This window comes from Opisthocomus hoazin, chromosome 7, assembly GCF_030867145.1.
Source record: "Opisthocomus hoazin isolate bOpiHoa1 chromosome 7, bOpiHoa1.hap1, whole genome shotgun sequence".
NCBI lineage: Eukaryota > Metazoa > Chordata > Aves > Opisthocomiformes > Opisthocomidae > Opisthocomus > Opisthocomus hoazin.
Window position 1 is genome coordinate 31692561 of NC_134420.1, and position 14613 is coordinate 31707173.

General features: G+C 45.1%; 1 protein-coding gene across 3 annotated transcripts in view; it reads left to right on the forward strand.

Moving 5' to 3' along the window:
- Positions 1-14613, forward strand: part of TYRO3 (TYRO3 protein tyrosine kinase) — a 43686-nt gene that overhangs the window by 21457 nt on the left and 7616 nt on the right. For all 3 annotated transcript variants that reach the window (XM_075425473.1, XM_075425474.1, XM_075425475.1), the window contains 9 exons: positions 199-341; positions 1344-1488; positions 5840-5969; positions 6812-6912; positions 7353-7448; positions 9731-9811; positions 11546-11638; positions 13171-13292; positions 13595-13704. In XM_075425473.1, coding sequence (XP_075281588.1) covers positions 199-341; positions 1344-1488; positions 5840-5969; positions 6812-6912; positions 7353-7448; positions 9731-9811; positions 11546-11638; positions 13171-13292; positions 13595-13704 — 1021 coding nt within the window. The remainder of the gene's footprint in view (positions 1-198; positions 342-1343; positions 1489-5839; positions 5970-6811; positions 6913-7352; positions 7449-9730; positions 9812-11545; positions 11639-13170; positions 13293-13594; positions 13705-14613) is intronic.

A 14613-nucleotide genomic window follows, 5' to 3' on the forward strand; every position in this document is an offset into this window, starting at 1 on the left:
GAAACAAGAGACACTGACCAACCTTATCTTCTCGCTTGAAGCAAACACAGTGCTGGTGGCTGGTAGAAGTTGTTCTCTCCTCTCACGCTCTCTCTTCCAGCTGATCCGGAGAGTGAAACAGTCTTTTCAGCGATTTTCAGTGTGGGTGGCGCCTTATTTTCCTGCACAGAGTGATTGTGTTCTGTCCTCTGCTTTCAGCTCCAAGCAGCACCCCACAAAATATCCATGTTATCCAAAGAGATCCTGGTCTGATTTTGGAGTGGGAAGGTGTGGCTCCAGACGTGCTGAAAGAAAATGTCCTGGGATACAGGCTGGAGTGGATTCAGGATAATGTAACTCAGGTAAGATAAGAGATCAAGAGGGGAACTGAGCCAGTGGGCACAGAGCTGGAGAATGTTCATAGTTAATTTTATAGACATTAGGCCCCCTCATCTGGTATCAATACCGGGGGCCTAGATTGCTGGCATTGCTTTGGGGTAAATGGATCTACTCTGATTTGCAACAACTCCTCAGTATTTGGCCTCAAGATTTAGGCCCATTTCTCCCTTTCTGGCATATTCAGAACTCCTTCACGTAGATGTTCATCTGTGGACAGGTATCTATCTGCCTTTGAAGTTCACAGCTTTTCTTATGGTTTCTCGCTTCTTAATATGTATTTAGCCAGTGCTTATTAATGATGAAAAAGCCTGTAATAACAGACAGCTAGAGGGAAAAGAGACATATTTCCTTTTTTGCATGACCCATTTCATACTAGGTCAGTGTCATTGACTTTGAATGACAATATTTTGAGTTGCCATTGAATTTACATTGTGTCAGCGGTGGCAGCCAAATCTTCATGGGTTTACTGCAAATGGTGTGTATGAAGAAGATCCACAAAATTACTGAAAATGTGTTGGCCTTGCCATCCTAAGTGAAAATTGGCCATGAAATTCGGAAGCCATTTGGGATTTGGTTAACAAGTTAAAACAGACTCGTCCCTTGGATTAAAAGTGTCAGATGCCTTGCACTATGTTAGTGCATGTTTGCATTTAAGCCACAAGAAGGAGGTGTATCTTTTAATAGCAGAAAAAAAAACATTTCTATAGCAACTTTCATGGAAGGACCTCAAAGGAGGAAATTATTAAACCTCATATCTTCCGTACGCCCTGGGAAGCTATTAGCAATTTCTGAGAAGAGAAACCCAAGACGACAGCCCAAGTTTGTGGCAAAATTGAGACTAGGACCCACAGTCACAACTCCCAACTCTTATTATAGCACCAATGAAGTACACTTAGTGTTAAAGGTGAAGTTTTAGACTAGATTCCTTTTAAGACAGCTTACAGTCTATTGCTGTTTGCTCTCAGGGGGAGATGATCGTACAGGACACAAAAGCTAATCTCACAACGTGGAATCCTCTCAAAGACCTGATCATCAGGGTGTGCGTGCTGAACTCTGCAGGATGTGGGCCCTGGAGTGACCTCTTCCTGCTTGAAGCCCAAGAGGTCATGGGTGAGTGTCCACTGCCTTCCCTTCACTTTCGGTAAAAAAGTCAGAAGTGCTGGGACTGCTGTTTTTCTCTGACTCTTCTCCTTCCGGTGCTTACAGCTGACTGAGCCATGTGGCTTTGTACGACAGCACACTTCATCAGGCAGAGTAGAAATTAAATAGTATTTGAAGAGCTGGTATAAATAAAACAGCTTCTGGCCACTACTATGTCTTCTCTAACGGGTTTTTGCTGTGCTTATTGCAGAGCAGGGCAAGGGGAGACACAGTAGAAAAGGTGGAAATGAAGGTTTAAAATCCTTCATTTAGGCTTAAGCCACACACATTTACAAGAGTAAATGGGACAGAAAACTCCTCTAACATAGGTTCTCTTCTTTGATTTAATTTGAAGCCATTCCTGACTAGTTGCAGTTGAGCCTCATTTAAACCATGGCCACATGGGATTTGGTAATGGTTTTACTGACTGTGTTTACATTAAACCAGTTTAGCTTTCTCCATGGAAAAGCTGAGCTACTGGTAGAAGAGCAAGATGATGGTACAGAATCTGCACCGTGCAATCTGGACCACATGGAAGGGTTTGTTGGGAGCAAAGAACATCCATGTGGGGAGTGCACTCCTAGTGATACAGGGTGGTTGGGCTCATCTGCGCTGGTTTGCTTGCCGCTTGTGTTTCACAGTGAGTGGGAAATGGGAGTCAGGCTATGGAGAAGGGCAGGATGCTCTATGAGGAGATGGGTAGAAGAGAGAGAATAATGCTGCTTGTGAAGGAAACTGTCAAACAACCAAGAGGCAGATTTTCAGAATAAAAACATGGATTTGTGATAAGAAGTCGGTAAGGTGCGGTCGTGCAAAAATCCCACAGTCTCCAGAGTTTTCGTTCCCAGCTCCTGTGGCAGGACGAGACAGCAATCTCTAATCTCTGGTGCTGACCCACATGTTTTTGAGGAGTCACGTGGACACTGATCCCTCCTGATCCCTCCGTGCTTAGGAATGGCAGGGGGAACCTAGAGTGGGGTTCCCAGACAAGTAGGTGGTGGGGGATAGGGGAAGAGTAACCTGGAGAGAGCTGTAGCCCGACTTGCAGTAGTGTATCTAATGCTGGTTTTAATGTACACGTTACTCAGAAAGGCCCTTTGGCAACCCAGTTCCTGTGATGAAGTTGGTACTGATGGTTATGTATGAGCACACAGTCACTGTGGGATCGAAACCCTCAAATTATTTAAAGCAGAATGAGGGGGTGTGGAGGTCCAGAGCTGACTCTACTAGAGGTTTGGCTCCATTAATTTTTTTCTCCTGCTTTTTGCTCAGTTATTTCCTGTGGCACCCGAATACAGAAAAAAGTCCCTGAAAGGACTAGAAGATCCCTTTGAAAAATGGCCAACGCTAACAAGAAGCCCCAGTGACTGTACAGGGTTTGCATTTTACAGGGAGCTGAAATGGGATAACCCACCTGGACAAGGTCCTGTGCAGCCTGCTGTAGGTGACCCTGCTTCGGCAGGGGGGTTGGACTAGATGACCCACAGAGGTCCCTTCCAACCCCTACCATTCTGTGATTCTGTGAAAACACACAAAGTTTGCTTGTTTTTATTTACAAACCACTTCAAAAAAATAGCATCAGAACTGGTGCGTGTTTTGACCAAATGCTGTCTGAAAGCACATATAGTTCTTCACAAGCATAACAGGCTGGAAATAAAGGTTCAGTGTGGAAACACTGACAGGCCTTAAACAGCAGAGCTGCAGAAAGACTGCAGTTTTGTTTCAGGCCTGGTAGAAAATATAAGTCGCTTCCTTTCCTAAAATAGCAAACTGTCACTGGTTGCTCTATGTGAGAAATGCCAGGGGTGGTTTCTGGCCAGCTCCCAGTGCGGCAGTAAGGATGACTAAGCTTGTATAAACTTTAAGTCATATTTGTCATCACAGCAAAGCTGGTGGGAGCTCCACCCTCCTTGTGCAGAGATCTTGTGCACTATTAACAAAGATTGTTTTGATATTTTTGGAAACATTCTCAGTAGAAATCACTCTCTTTCATTGCCGAGAGAGGGACAGAATGGTCGAGTAGCTTTTTCCTATCTCTAATCTTCATGATTGTATGCAGGAGAAGACTCCTGGATTACAGTCTTTGCACACCTTTGTCACATAAAACCTGCTACAGAACTGAAAGGGGTGTTCTCATCATCAAAGGGCTCCTAAATACTCATGTAAGCTCATCTGATAATATTATCTTCTCTCTGCCTTGTGCAGTCTCAAGGTGTATGCGGGTTGGAAAAGGGGGGTGCAGGAGATGGGGGAGAGACAGAGCTGGGGGAGGATAGGCGACTCAGTCTTTACTTGGGCTGCAGCCATCCTCTCTAGCTCAGTGGCACGAGTGGGAAGTAGTGATCTATGGCGCAGAGGAGGAGCAGCAGTGAATTTCGACATTAATTTCTATTTCTGACACATTTGCTATAAACTGTGGGATGGGCTCCTGATTCCTAGCAGTTTAGAAACAGGGAGAATAATTTAGTTTTGTTTTGTTTTCATCCATCCTCCTTTTGGAGGCACCCCCCGGAAGGTGACCTAAATCCCTCCTCTCTCACCAGACCAACTAGCAGGCAGAGACTAGAAAAATGGGCTAGGCAAGGTTTGTCTCACCAGAGGGGGAAGGAAACCTTATCGTTAACTATCAGAGAGGACCTTTTACATCAGTGTTGTTAATTGTTTCTACCCTGATTGTTTGGCAGGAACAGCCCAAGTGATTGGCTTGGGAATTGTGAAGAGGATTGGAGTTACCTTTCATTGTATTTTGATTCCACTTCTGTTTCTGATCCCTCTCCCTCCTCATAAGCAGCCTTGAAGGCCAGGTCAAAAGGTGCAGCAAGAGGGAGTATCATAAAACCCAGAATCTACAAAGCCTTCTGTGTGGGAAAATAATATGTGAGTTGCTGAAGGAGGCAAGATGCTGGAAAATAGGTGCTAAAGCTCTGATAATTTGTTTCAAGTGGAGAAGTACTAGTCTGCTTCCTCAGTGGTCTGGAATTCTGTTTCCTTAAGCTCTGCCTGTTTATTAGACTAACATTTCTTCTTTAAAAACTTGGATGATAAGTCTCGGGCAAAGTAACTCGTAATGAAGCCTTTTGCCTGCCAGGACTCTGCTAGTAAGGATGTCTGACTCCTTTTCACATACTTCTGTGCAAAGGTTCATCCAAATCTTAGCCCATTAACCTAACATCTCTTTTAAGGACAGGTTTACTTATACTCTCATGACATAAAACACAGTAGGATTACTTACACTGTTGAAGACGATTCTTCTTTAGCTTCTGGTAAAGCACAGTGAACCACTGAAGGTGAGCAAGGGAACATGAAGATGAAGGAAGTGCTTAGGGACCTGTTACCTGTTCTTGTTTGCTGTCAAAAATTTGGAGATATGAGGACTATCCTAGATTTTAATAAACCCTTTCAAATTCACATTTAATTTTTAGCAATTGTATGTGGAGAAAAAATCTCTCGGGGAATTGGATTAATTTATCTTTTGTTTGCCAAGCACAGATAACATTCTTTTATTCACAACTGTATTGCTAATCTTCCTTCTGTGGCAGCTTACTCAGATTGGCAGTATCTCCATTTCTTCTGTAGACTCTTTGTAGTCAAAAGTATACATATTCTGGGAGCAAATATTAGACCAGTATTGCAACCTGTATGCTGGCTAACTTATTTCATGACTTGCAGGGCACTTTTTAAAATTCACCTTTTCTTTGGTAGAGAGACACTGAGAAGTTACAATCAACCAACAACATTGGGAAGTTACAGCCAATACCAAGTCCCACAGGGCGCTTCTCTTTGTGGGAGGGATGACAGGGGAAATGTAAATATTTTCAACAAGATTGCCAAGAGGCAATTGTCTTTCTCTATTGTCTTTCAAAATGTTATCTGGTTGGCATTCAGGCATTCAGTGCACCTGGTCAAGGTTCTGCTGGCTGCCTCAAGCAGGACAAGGTGAAACCTGCACAGAAACCACTCATATTAATCAACCTTTTTGTCCTGAGACTCTAGTTAAAAGCGCCCAGATCATGAGCTCATGTAAAGTAGCATAATCTGGAGCAACGCCTTTTACTTTCTTGAGGCTCAAAACTAAGAATAGGTTCTGATAACTGGATGCATCTGCTCTGCCTTTGCTGTGTGTAACAGCTAGTTTTTCTAATTATGGACTGAGTAGCTGTTTATGCCAAATTCCAGTGTACAGTGATCCACTGTGTACAGCAGATCCAGCAGCATGGCTTTTCCATTTAAAAGCAAAAAGAAGAAATATCCCAGTATGGTCTGTTTACCACTGGCAGTTTTACGCTGTTATTTCCTGACCAATGTTTTCTCCATCGTCTAGGTGGCCAGAGACAACCGCCTTATGGGACGTCCTGGGTTCCTGTGGCATTGGGCATTCTCACAGCTCTGGTCACGGCTGTTGCCCTGGCTCTTATTCTCCTTCGAAAAAGAAGAAAGGAAACTCGATTTGGGTAAGGGAGGTTCTCCTTGTGCTGGTTAGAGAGATCTTTGCTCTCTCCTCTAGTGTGGTTTCTGACTCAATTATTTTTCAGAAAGCATTGTGGATTGAATACTTTTGGCACTTTCTTTGGATAACTGTGTTTTCACAATTTTGGGAGTGACCCTGAATTAGAGACTAGCAGGAAAGCACACTACCTTTTCTTCAAAATGAGAACGTGAAAAATGCAGTAGAAAAAATGTTACGTCAGTAGCTGCTCTTTATTAGAGTATGGGAAGATTAACTAGATCAAGGTAATTCTGTAAGTCCTTAGCACTACTGTTTAAGAGATTCAAAGAAAAAAGACCCACAGATGAATCATCTGCGTTCTTATGGGCTGGACCCTTTATCCCAGTGCTGGTTTTCAGTCTAGCAGCTGCTTGTAACTTGCTGACTGCCCAGAACCCTCTGGATCCCCAGGAAAGTCTCCTTTCTTTCCATCACCTCTGACGCTTGGCTATGGGTTGCTCCCTGCTGCAAGCAGGGTTTCTATTCTTTTCAGAATCTCCCAGACCTCCCTGTCTCTCAGCAGCATCTCTGTTTATGTAACTTTTGCAACCTGCCCCAAGCTGCAGCTTCTTCCAGGCATCTAGTCAAGTGATTCCCCCCTTTTGGAAGGCTCCCACCCCCCCTAGGTGCATCAGCAAGGTAGCATAAACCCATCGTTCCTCCTTTCCAGCTATACCCTCTTTAACAAAACAGTCTGTAGTATTGATATGGCAAGGGGTAAAAAGTTATCCATACTGTTCAACATACCTTTTTAGAAGTGAACGGCCCATGTAATCCATGGCCCTGTGTGTCTTTTCTGCCTTCTAGCCATGCCTTTGGCAGTGTGGTTGGCAGGGGGGATCCAGCAGTCCACTTCAGAGCTGCCAGGTCTTTCAACAGGGAGGGCCCAGAGCTCATTGAAGCAACGTGTAAGTAAAATGTCCTGAGTGATTCTGCCTGAGAAGCTGTGTTCATGCAGGCACCATGCTCTCTCTTTGTTTTCCCTGAAACTGATGTTTTTGTATCAAGAACATGGGATTAATTTACAAGGAGACTTAGACACTGTGGGTGGCAGAGGTGAAAGGCCAGAACTGCTGTTGCCATACCAATTACATAGCACTTGCTAATTACAGCTACAGTCATTGTGTATATTAGTGCAAGGCATAAATTCGCCACTCCCCTGGCCCAGTTTCACACTACGGGAACTCCTTGAACTGTAGTATTATGCAACAGTGAGATAAATATGGGTTTTTTTTCTTACAATGTGGGAATTGGATTGGAGATGAAGATTAGAACAGATGACTCTTGATGTTGTGACAGAATATTTAAGTATCCTTTGTTTGACTCTTCCTTTGTTTTTTTTTTCCAGTGGAGAGTGTAGGGATCAGTGATGAGCTGAAGACAAAACTCAAAGATGTCCTAATCCAGGAATCGCAGTTCACCTTGGGAAGAATGTTGGGCAAAGGTAAGAACGAAAACTGAACAAGGCTTTATGTTGAAAGTTCCACTTGTGTTACCTTTACTTTTGAATAGGGAGAAGCAATTATAAGCAGCCTGTTTTCTCCCCTTCTGCTTTTAGATGGCAATTAAAATGGAACTTTCCCTTCTACTGGGATCAAGTATTTCAAAGGTTTAACATAACTAAGAGGATATTGGTTAAGCCATTCCTATAATATGGCTCTACAGAGTCATGAACTGCAATCTGTGCTCAGCTTTCCAAAGTACTGTTGATTTTCTGGTGTGTGAATATTCAGTTAAACTTCTGCTCTTTCTACTGACAAAGTGGTGCTATAGAATTCCTTCCACTTATGTAAGCATGCATGAAGTATTGAACGGGCTGAGACAATACAGAGACAGAGAGGAACCCCTCAAATAAAAATGTTGATTCAGTTTCACGTATTCTCAATGTCTGGGGTGGTTTGACTCCAGATTTTAGTTTGGGCTATTGTAGAGGCACATTTGGAACCGGTACTGAATTTTAATGACAGTTGTCCTCGTTAGTTCAGGTCCTTAGGAACTCTTCTGACTGTGGATCTCCAGCTAGATCTCCCACACAGGTGCTCCTAACATTTGTCTGAGGTTTGTAGGTCAGGAGGGATGGACAGAGTAAAGGTGGGGTGCTTCTCACTTAACTTGAGCTAAAAGATTGGCCCAGAATTTAGACTTCTCAAATGGCAGGCCAGTGTGCTAACTGTTGAATCATCCTTCCCTACTTCTCAGGCTGAAGGCAATCTCTAGAAATAAGTGAAAACGTGTAATGATAAAGCTAATAACTAAGAGAAGAGCATATCAGGTGTCATAAGTAAAAGGAAGCTGAAATGTTTGACTTCCTTTTTCTTTATAAGACTAGTTTTATTGCAGTTTTCTTTGACCTTTTCCCGCTGGGAGCATTCTTCCGCTCCATCCCTATGGGAACAAATGCGTTTCTTTCAGAGCAGGAAGATGACCTTCCTGCAGACATGGTCTCAGAGGGCTTAACAATGCTAAGTAATTAAACAGCTGTGTCATCTGTTTGTGAGTGTCAGCTCTTGGCCAGTGTCTGGGATCCTGCTTCAACCCTTCTAGGCTGTCCCCATGACAGGTAACAAACTGGAAATTGGTTGCAGTGGGACCCCTGGGGATGGCCTTGATGGGGGATGCTAGCTGGCAGGATCTGGTCTGTGCTGTCAGCCCCATTTCCCCAACCCCTCACTCAGCATACAGGTTAGAAGATGGCATGGCTGCATTATCTTGGGCTCTGCTGACTCTACAGCTGAGCAACAGCTCCGTAACACAGAAGCAGTACAAAATGCCTTTGCTCCTTCCCATTTTCCTCTTCTGTGGTCAGATCTACTGCTTGTGGTTATTGTGAAATAAGCATGTGCCACACAGTAGTGAAGGATGCTGTTGAAAAGCTAGTGGAAAGATAATGCTTTCGGAGTAGGTGTCCTGAGTGCCATATTTTCTTTCCTTCTTTTCAGTACCAGAGTTCCTCATACTAATGCATCTTGGGTGGAGTAAGCAGTTACAAAATTAGGGAGAGCAAATCTAGAGCCAGATCTAGTGCAAAGAGGCACTGTGGTGCAAAGACACTTCAGGCTAAAACAATTTGAAGAGGGTTTGGCCAGTTGCCTTTCCTCTTATCTCCCTTAGAGAACACACCAGGGTAAACACTTCCTCCTGTGAATTAGCATATCACGCACAGGCAGGTAGGTGTTCTGTGTTTTGTCTGGTTAGCTGTGATTCATAGAAGTCATTCCCTGAGTTTTGAGAGACAAGGACTGATTGTGTCTCAGATGGTTGAGTTCTGGCACCATTAGTGAGCTCTGACAGCTGTTAGCACCGAGGACTTCTTCAGCCAACCCATCCACTTGCTGCTCCAGCTAATAGCCCCCTCTCTGACCAGAGCATCACTCAAACTCATCCCTCATGATATGGCTTCCTCAGAAATGTCTGCCTGGGATCCCAGCTTATACTCTGACTCTGCATTGTCCACCTGGTAGGGTATTGCTTTCTTTCCCTCTCGTTTTCCTTTGCCTTCTGGGCTGCCAGCACAGTGGCCTCTGTCTGCTGGTAGTGCTACCTCTTCTAGGCACACATATGCTGAAAGCTGCTGGCTGGAACCACAGAATGAAAAATGAAGCTGGTAGCTGCATTTCTTATGGTTATTCAGCTTCTTTTCCAGTGACCCCTGGAGTGAACCTGCTGTGAATCATAGTTTCTTCACAAGAAGCTGTTCCCTCACTGCCTGCTCTGGTCATTTCACAGGGGAGTTTGGGTCAGTTCGAGAGGCACTACTGAAGGTAGATGATGGCTCTTTCCAGAAAGTGGCAGTGAAGATGCTGAAAGGTAAGTGGGAGCAGGGCTATCTGAAGTACTTAAGAGAAGAGAGCTTGGAAAGATTAAATGCTATCTGTCCTGTTCTCCAGCAAACATCCCTGATGCTCTTTACTCCTCTCTGAGCTTCCCACTCAGCCACTCTACCCATGTTGTCTCCCATCCCTTTCATGTCAGTCTTTTTGTAGTGGAAGCTCTTCAGGGAAGGACCTGTACCACCTTAGGTGCTTGTACAGCACCTAGCACGTGGTGAGCGCAACCGAGACTAAGTCATAGCTACAGCTTCTTCTGAGTATAGAGGATCTTGTTCAGTTGCTTGATTCAGCACAGCCCTACGTCGTGTAGCATAGACAGCTCAGACAGGTCTGCTTTGCCCTAATAATTCAGCAGTGAAAGATGGTATTCCCCCAAGCATACATCCTAGAATAAACAGAAGCGTGTTTGGGCTGAATGCAGCGACAAGCTAACTCATCTCAGTCAGGCATATTTGACTAAGTAGTGTAACTCTCTTCTGCTTTGCCATTTGATCAGTGTACATAACAAGGGCGACTAACACATTCCTCAGGCAGAAGTCGGTAACAAGAAAAGCAATTAATAGATAGGTATCAGTCAAAGCAAGTATGTGCGTATATGTACGTATATATGTGTTAACCTATGTTATTTCACCCTTGTTGCCTGTAAGGCAAAAATTAACTGTGACTGACTTAAAGCAGAGTCACACTTACTTATTTCTGGAGCTGAGCTTGGCTGCCACAGAATACCAGTTTGTACTAAATATACTAGCACCACGTTGCTGTAAGTTGCATCATTTTATCCAGTTTCAGCAATAATTCTCATCAGTTTGCATGCTTTTGTGTAGTCAGACTGTCTACCTTCAGGCATCTAACTTGGGAACTCTCCGTCACCCTCCAGAGGCACCTTCCTTCCTCCACTGGCTGTAAAAAGGGAATCTACTTTTGTCTTCTGAATCATATTAAAATTACTTGCCTAAAGCAGATAATGTGAATACTCACCTATGGGTCTGAGTCTGCTTTTGCAGCAAGACTGGAGGACTCCTGCTAAATTCAGCAGCAGCAGTGGGACAAATAGTCCACTGGGCTAATTCTTGATTATATTGATATGGTTCCATAAATCTGGAGTAATAGAAACAAGAAGTAATTTACTCCAAATTTATGCTGATGTATGTCACTGCTGAATTTGGTCCAAGCTCTCCAGTAGTGTGGTTATTTAAGAAGTCTTATCTCTAGCACCTGAGAAGACTCAATCATGCTAGAGACGTAAAAGCACTGATCTTTCATGCCATCCTTATCAGAGATGAATTGGGGTCTGCCGTGCCAGCCAGGGGCTCCAGGCCATCTCCTCACTTTCAGCATTTTCTTTAATTTTGTGTGATGTCTTCTCTCCCTGACACTGTAGTTTAGGTCCTTTCAGCTAATTAAGTCTTACATCTTTAACCCACGCATGATTTGCATGGCTTCCAAGGAAAGTTGTTATTGAGAAAAGAGCTGCTAATCAGCGGGTCTTTACTCTGCCAAGAACCAATTTACCAGATGTCCCTGATGTGTGCTAACTGCCACCCATCCCAGGAGAAAGTGTCAGGCCCTGCTTTGTTGTAAACTGCCTCATCTAGCTGTAGGTCTGAGAGGTTGTACTGCGCCACGAAGAAGAAGCTGCTGATAATCATTGTCTGTCAAATCCCTCGGAGCCTCCCACAAAGGAAGAAAACTTACAGTCACTTTTTTCCAGCGGACATCTTTACCTCGACAGACATTGAGGAGTTCCTGCGGGAGGCTGCATGTATGAAGGAGTTTGACCACCCGCACGTCACTAAACTGATTGGTAAGCTGGTGCTGCTGCTTGCGCCACAGAGCACCTCCCGTTCCTGCGCGCTCCCACACAGCCTCCCATACTCAGCCCTGCTGCCGTCCGGCAGCGGTGTAGAGCAGCCACCGCCATGCTGCTTGCGGTCCCACATGTCACCATCGCTCCTTCCCAGGCCTACAGGGAGGTGGAGTGTGTGTAGGGGCTCACAGCACTTGCCCTCATACACGGGTGATAAGCATCTCTTATTTAAGCCATTTCTTTGGTCCTTGCAAATGCTACGGGCAGAGTTTGGCTGGCTGAGATATGTCTAAACTGCTGTGAAATGTGGATAGGTGGGTTGGCAGTCAAATAGCAGGAGGGGAGATTGTGCCTTTCCAAAATACTGAGTAAGAAGGAAGACATTTGTGGGTGAACACTCTCTGGGCAGAGAGGAACCTGATGAGGTTCAACAAGGGCAAGTGCAGGGTCCTGCACCTGGGGAGGAACAACCTCATGCACCAGTACAGGCTTGGGGTGGACCTGCTGGAGAGCAGCTCTGCGGAGAGGGACCTGGGTGTCCTGGTGGACGACAGGTTAACCATGAGCCAGCAGTGTGCCCTGGCTGCCAAGAAGGCCAATGGGATCCTGGGGTGCATCAAGAAGAGTGTGGCCAGCAGGACGAGGGAGGTTCTCCTTCCCCTCTACACTGCCCTGGTGAGGCCTCATCTGGAGTACTGTGTCCAGTTCTGGGCTCCCCAGTTCAAGAAAGATGAAGAGCTACTGGAGAGAGTCCAGCGGAGGGCTACAAGGATGGTGAGGGGACTGGAGCATCTCCCCTACGAGGAGAGGTTGAGGGAACTGGGCTTGTTCAGCCTGAAGAAGAGAAGGCTGTGAGGGGACCTTATAAATGCCTACAAATATCTGAAGGGTGGGTGTCAGGAGGATGGGGCCAAGCTCTTTTCAGTGGTGCCCAGTGACAGGACAAGGGGCAATGGGCACAAACTGAGGCACAGGAAGTTCCGTCTGAAGATGAGGAAGAACTTCTTCCCTCTGAGGGTGACGGAGCACTGGAACAGGCTGCCCAGGGAGGCTGTGGAGTCTCCTTCTCTGGAGATATTCAAGACTCGCCTGGACAAGGTCCTGTGCAGCCTGCTGTAGGTGACCCTGCTTCGGCAGGGGGGTTGGACTAGATGACCCACAGAGGTCCCTTCCAGCCCCTACTATTCTGTAATATTCTGTGATATTCTGTGAATAGGGGCAATTTCCAGAATGTGAAGACTGCCCTGCAGAGCTTGGGGTTTGGGGCTGGCTGGTGATCCTAGAAACGTTTATAGCTGGTCCTGCAAGGAGAGCTGAGTACTTAGCACTGCCTCTGAAGTAAACAGAGTTAGAGGTGTGTTAACACCTCCTGGCATGAAGTCATGCAAAAGCACTTGGGGCATGGAATCTACCCACCAAAACTGCACATTTTCCTCCAGATTTGTAAGAGAAAGGCACAGCAGCCTGTAAGATTCACCTTGGGACTGCTCTGTTTGCTAAAACCCCTTTGTTGCCTGTATCCTCATTAGGAGTCAGTCTACGGAGCCGTCCTAAGGGCCGTCTCCCAATTCCCATGGTGATCCTGCCCTTCATGAAGCATGGAGACCTTCATGCTTTTCTGCTGATGTCACGGATTGGGGAAAACCCTTTTGTAAGTCTGTCTTACGGTAGATTTCTTTCTGGGAGGGTATGGATTTTTAGAGAATGTACTGGGATCAGTTCAGGGTTGGTCTCCCAGAGGCACTGGCAGATGACTGGATTTTAATACCAAAGAAAGCTATGAGATGTGAGGTTGAGGTATTTCATTCCACACATGTTGAGGACCAACTCCTCCGTTCCACCCTGTCCCTATATGCCCTATCCCTGCTCAGTAAGCTAGCAACAGATCTTGCAGTTTTGCCATACGTGCTTGAAGGTTTCCAGGAACAGAACTTAAGCTGTTACTTCTTTCAGAACTTGCCTGTTCAGACACTCCTGAAGTTCATGATTGACATTGCCAGCGGCATGGAGTACTTGAGCTCAAAAAATTTCATACACAGGGACCTTGCAGCTCGGAACTGCATGTAAGTGACCCATGAATTTTTAGAGAAAAGAAAGACTAGAAAGGGTGAGAGAGGGATGAGAAGCCTTTCATGTGACAGAAGTTGGGAGGGGTCCTGTCTGAGGGTGCTGGTCCTTGCGTTTAAGTGACAATAGAGGAGCCATGGCTGCGGGGGTGGGGGGATGTGGTGGTGGTGCTGGAGGGAGGGAGCAACTCCGAATATCCCACTGATCTTTCAAATAGATCCCATTTATAAGGAACTTTTCCATCATTGGTCTGCACATGTATTTTCATAGAGTTGATTACAGTATGTGTTTGTAATTAGTCACTCTAACGGCTGTGTGTCAGCATGGGCTATTTGTTCCGCAGTATAATGTAACCAACAGGAGAGAATGGGTTTGGCTGTGTTAGGAGAAAGGAGCTTTCACTGTAGCCTGAAGTCTGTATTTCTTGTATCTATTTTGAGGACTTGATTATCACAATGTAAGAAATGTAGAATTTCCCTGAAAGCTTGTGGAGAATGCCTTTAGAAATAATTGCATGGTGAACGCACTGTATGATCCCTCATTGCTGTTCTTGTCCACAAACTGCCTTGCCTGCTTTGAAGGGAAGAAAAATCCCTTTTTATCCCTTCCACTCTGCTTTTTGCCTGAGACTGGAGTAAGGAACAAGCCATTCTGGCAGACAGAACCCTGCCTCTGAACAAAACCACGACAACCGGTAAAATCCACAGTGAGACACAGATTTCCGAAGGCATTTGAATGTACAGACAGATGTACAGACAGGAGCCTGATAGTCATAATGAAAAATGATGGGTTGGCCTGCTTTGACATTTATGAGAAACCCATACTGATTTCCTATTTTTAAACAACTGAAAAATACAGACTCTCCAGAGGAAGCTGAATGCCTATTTACCACATCTTCTGGGGGA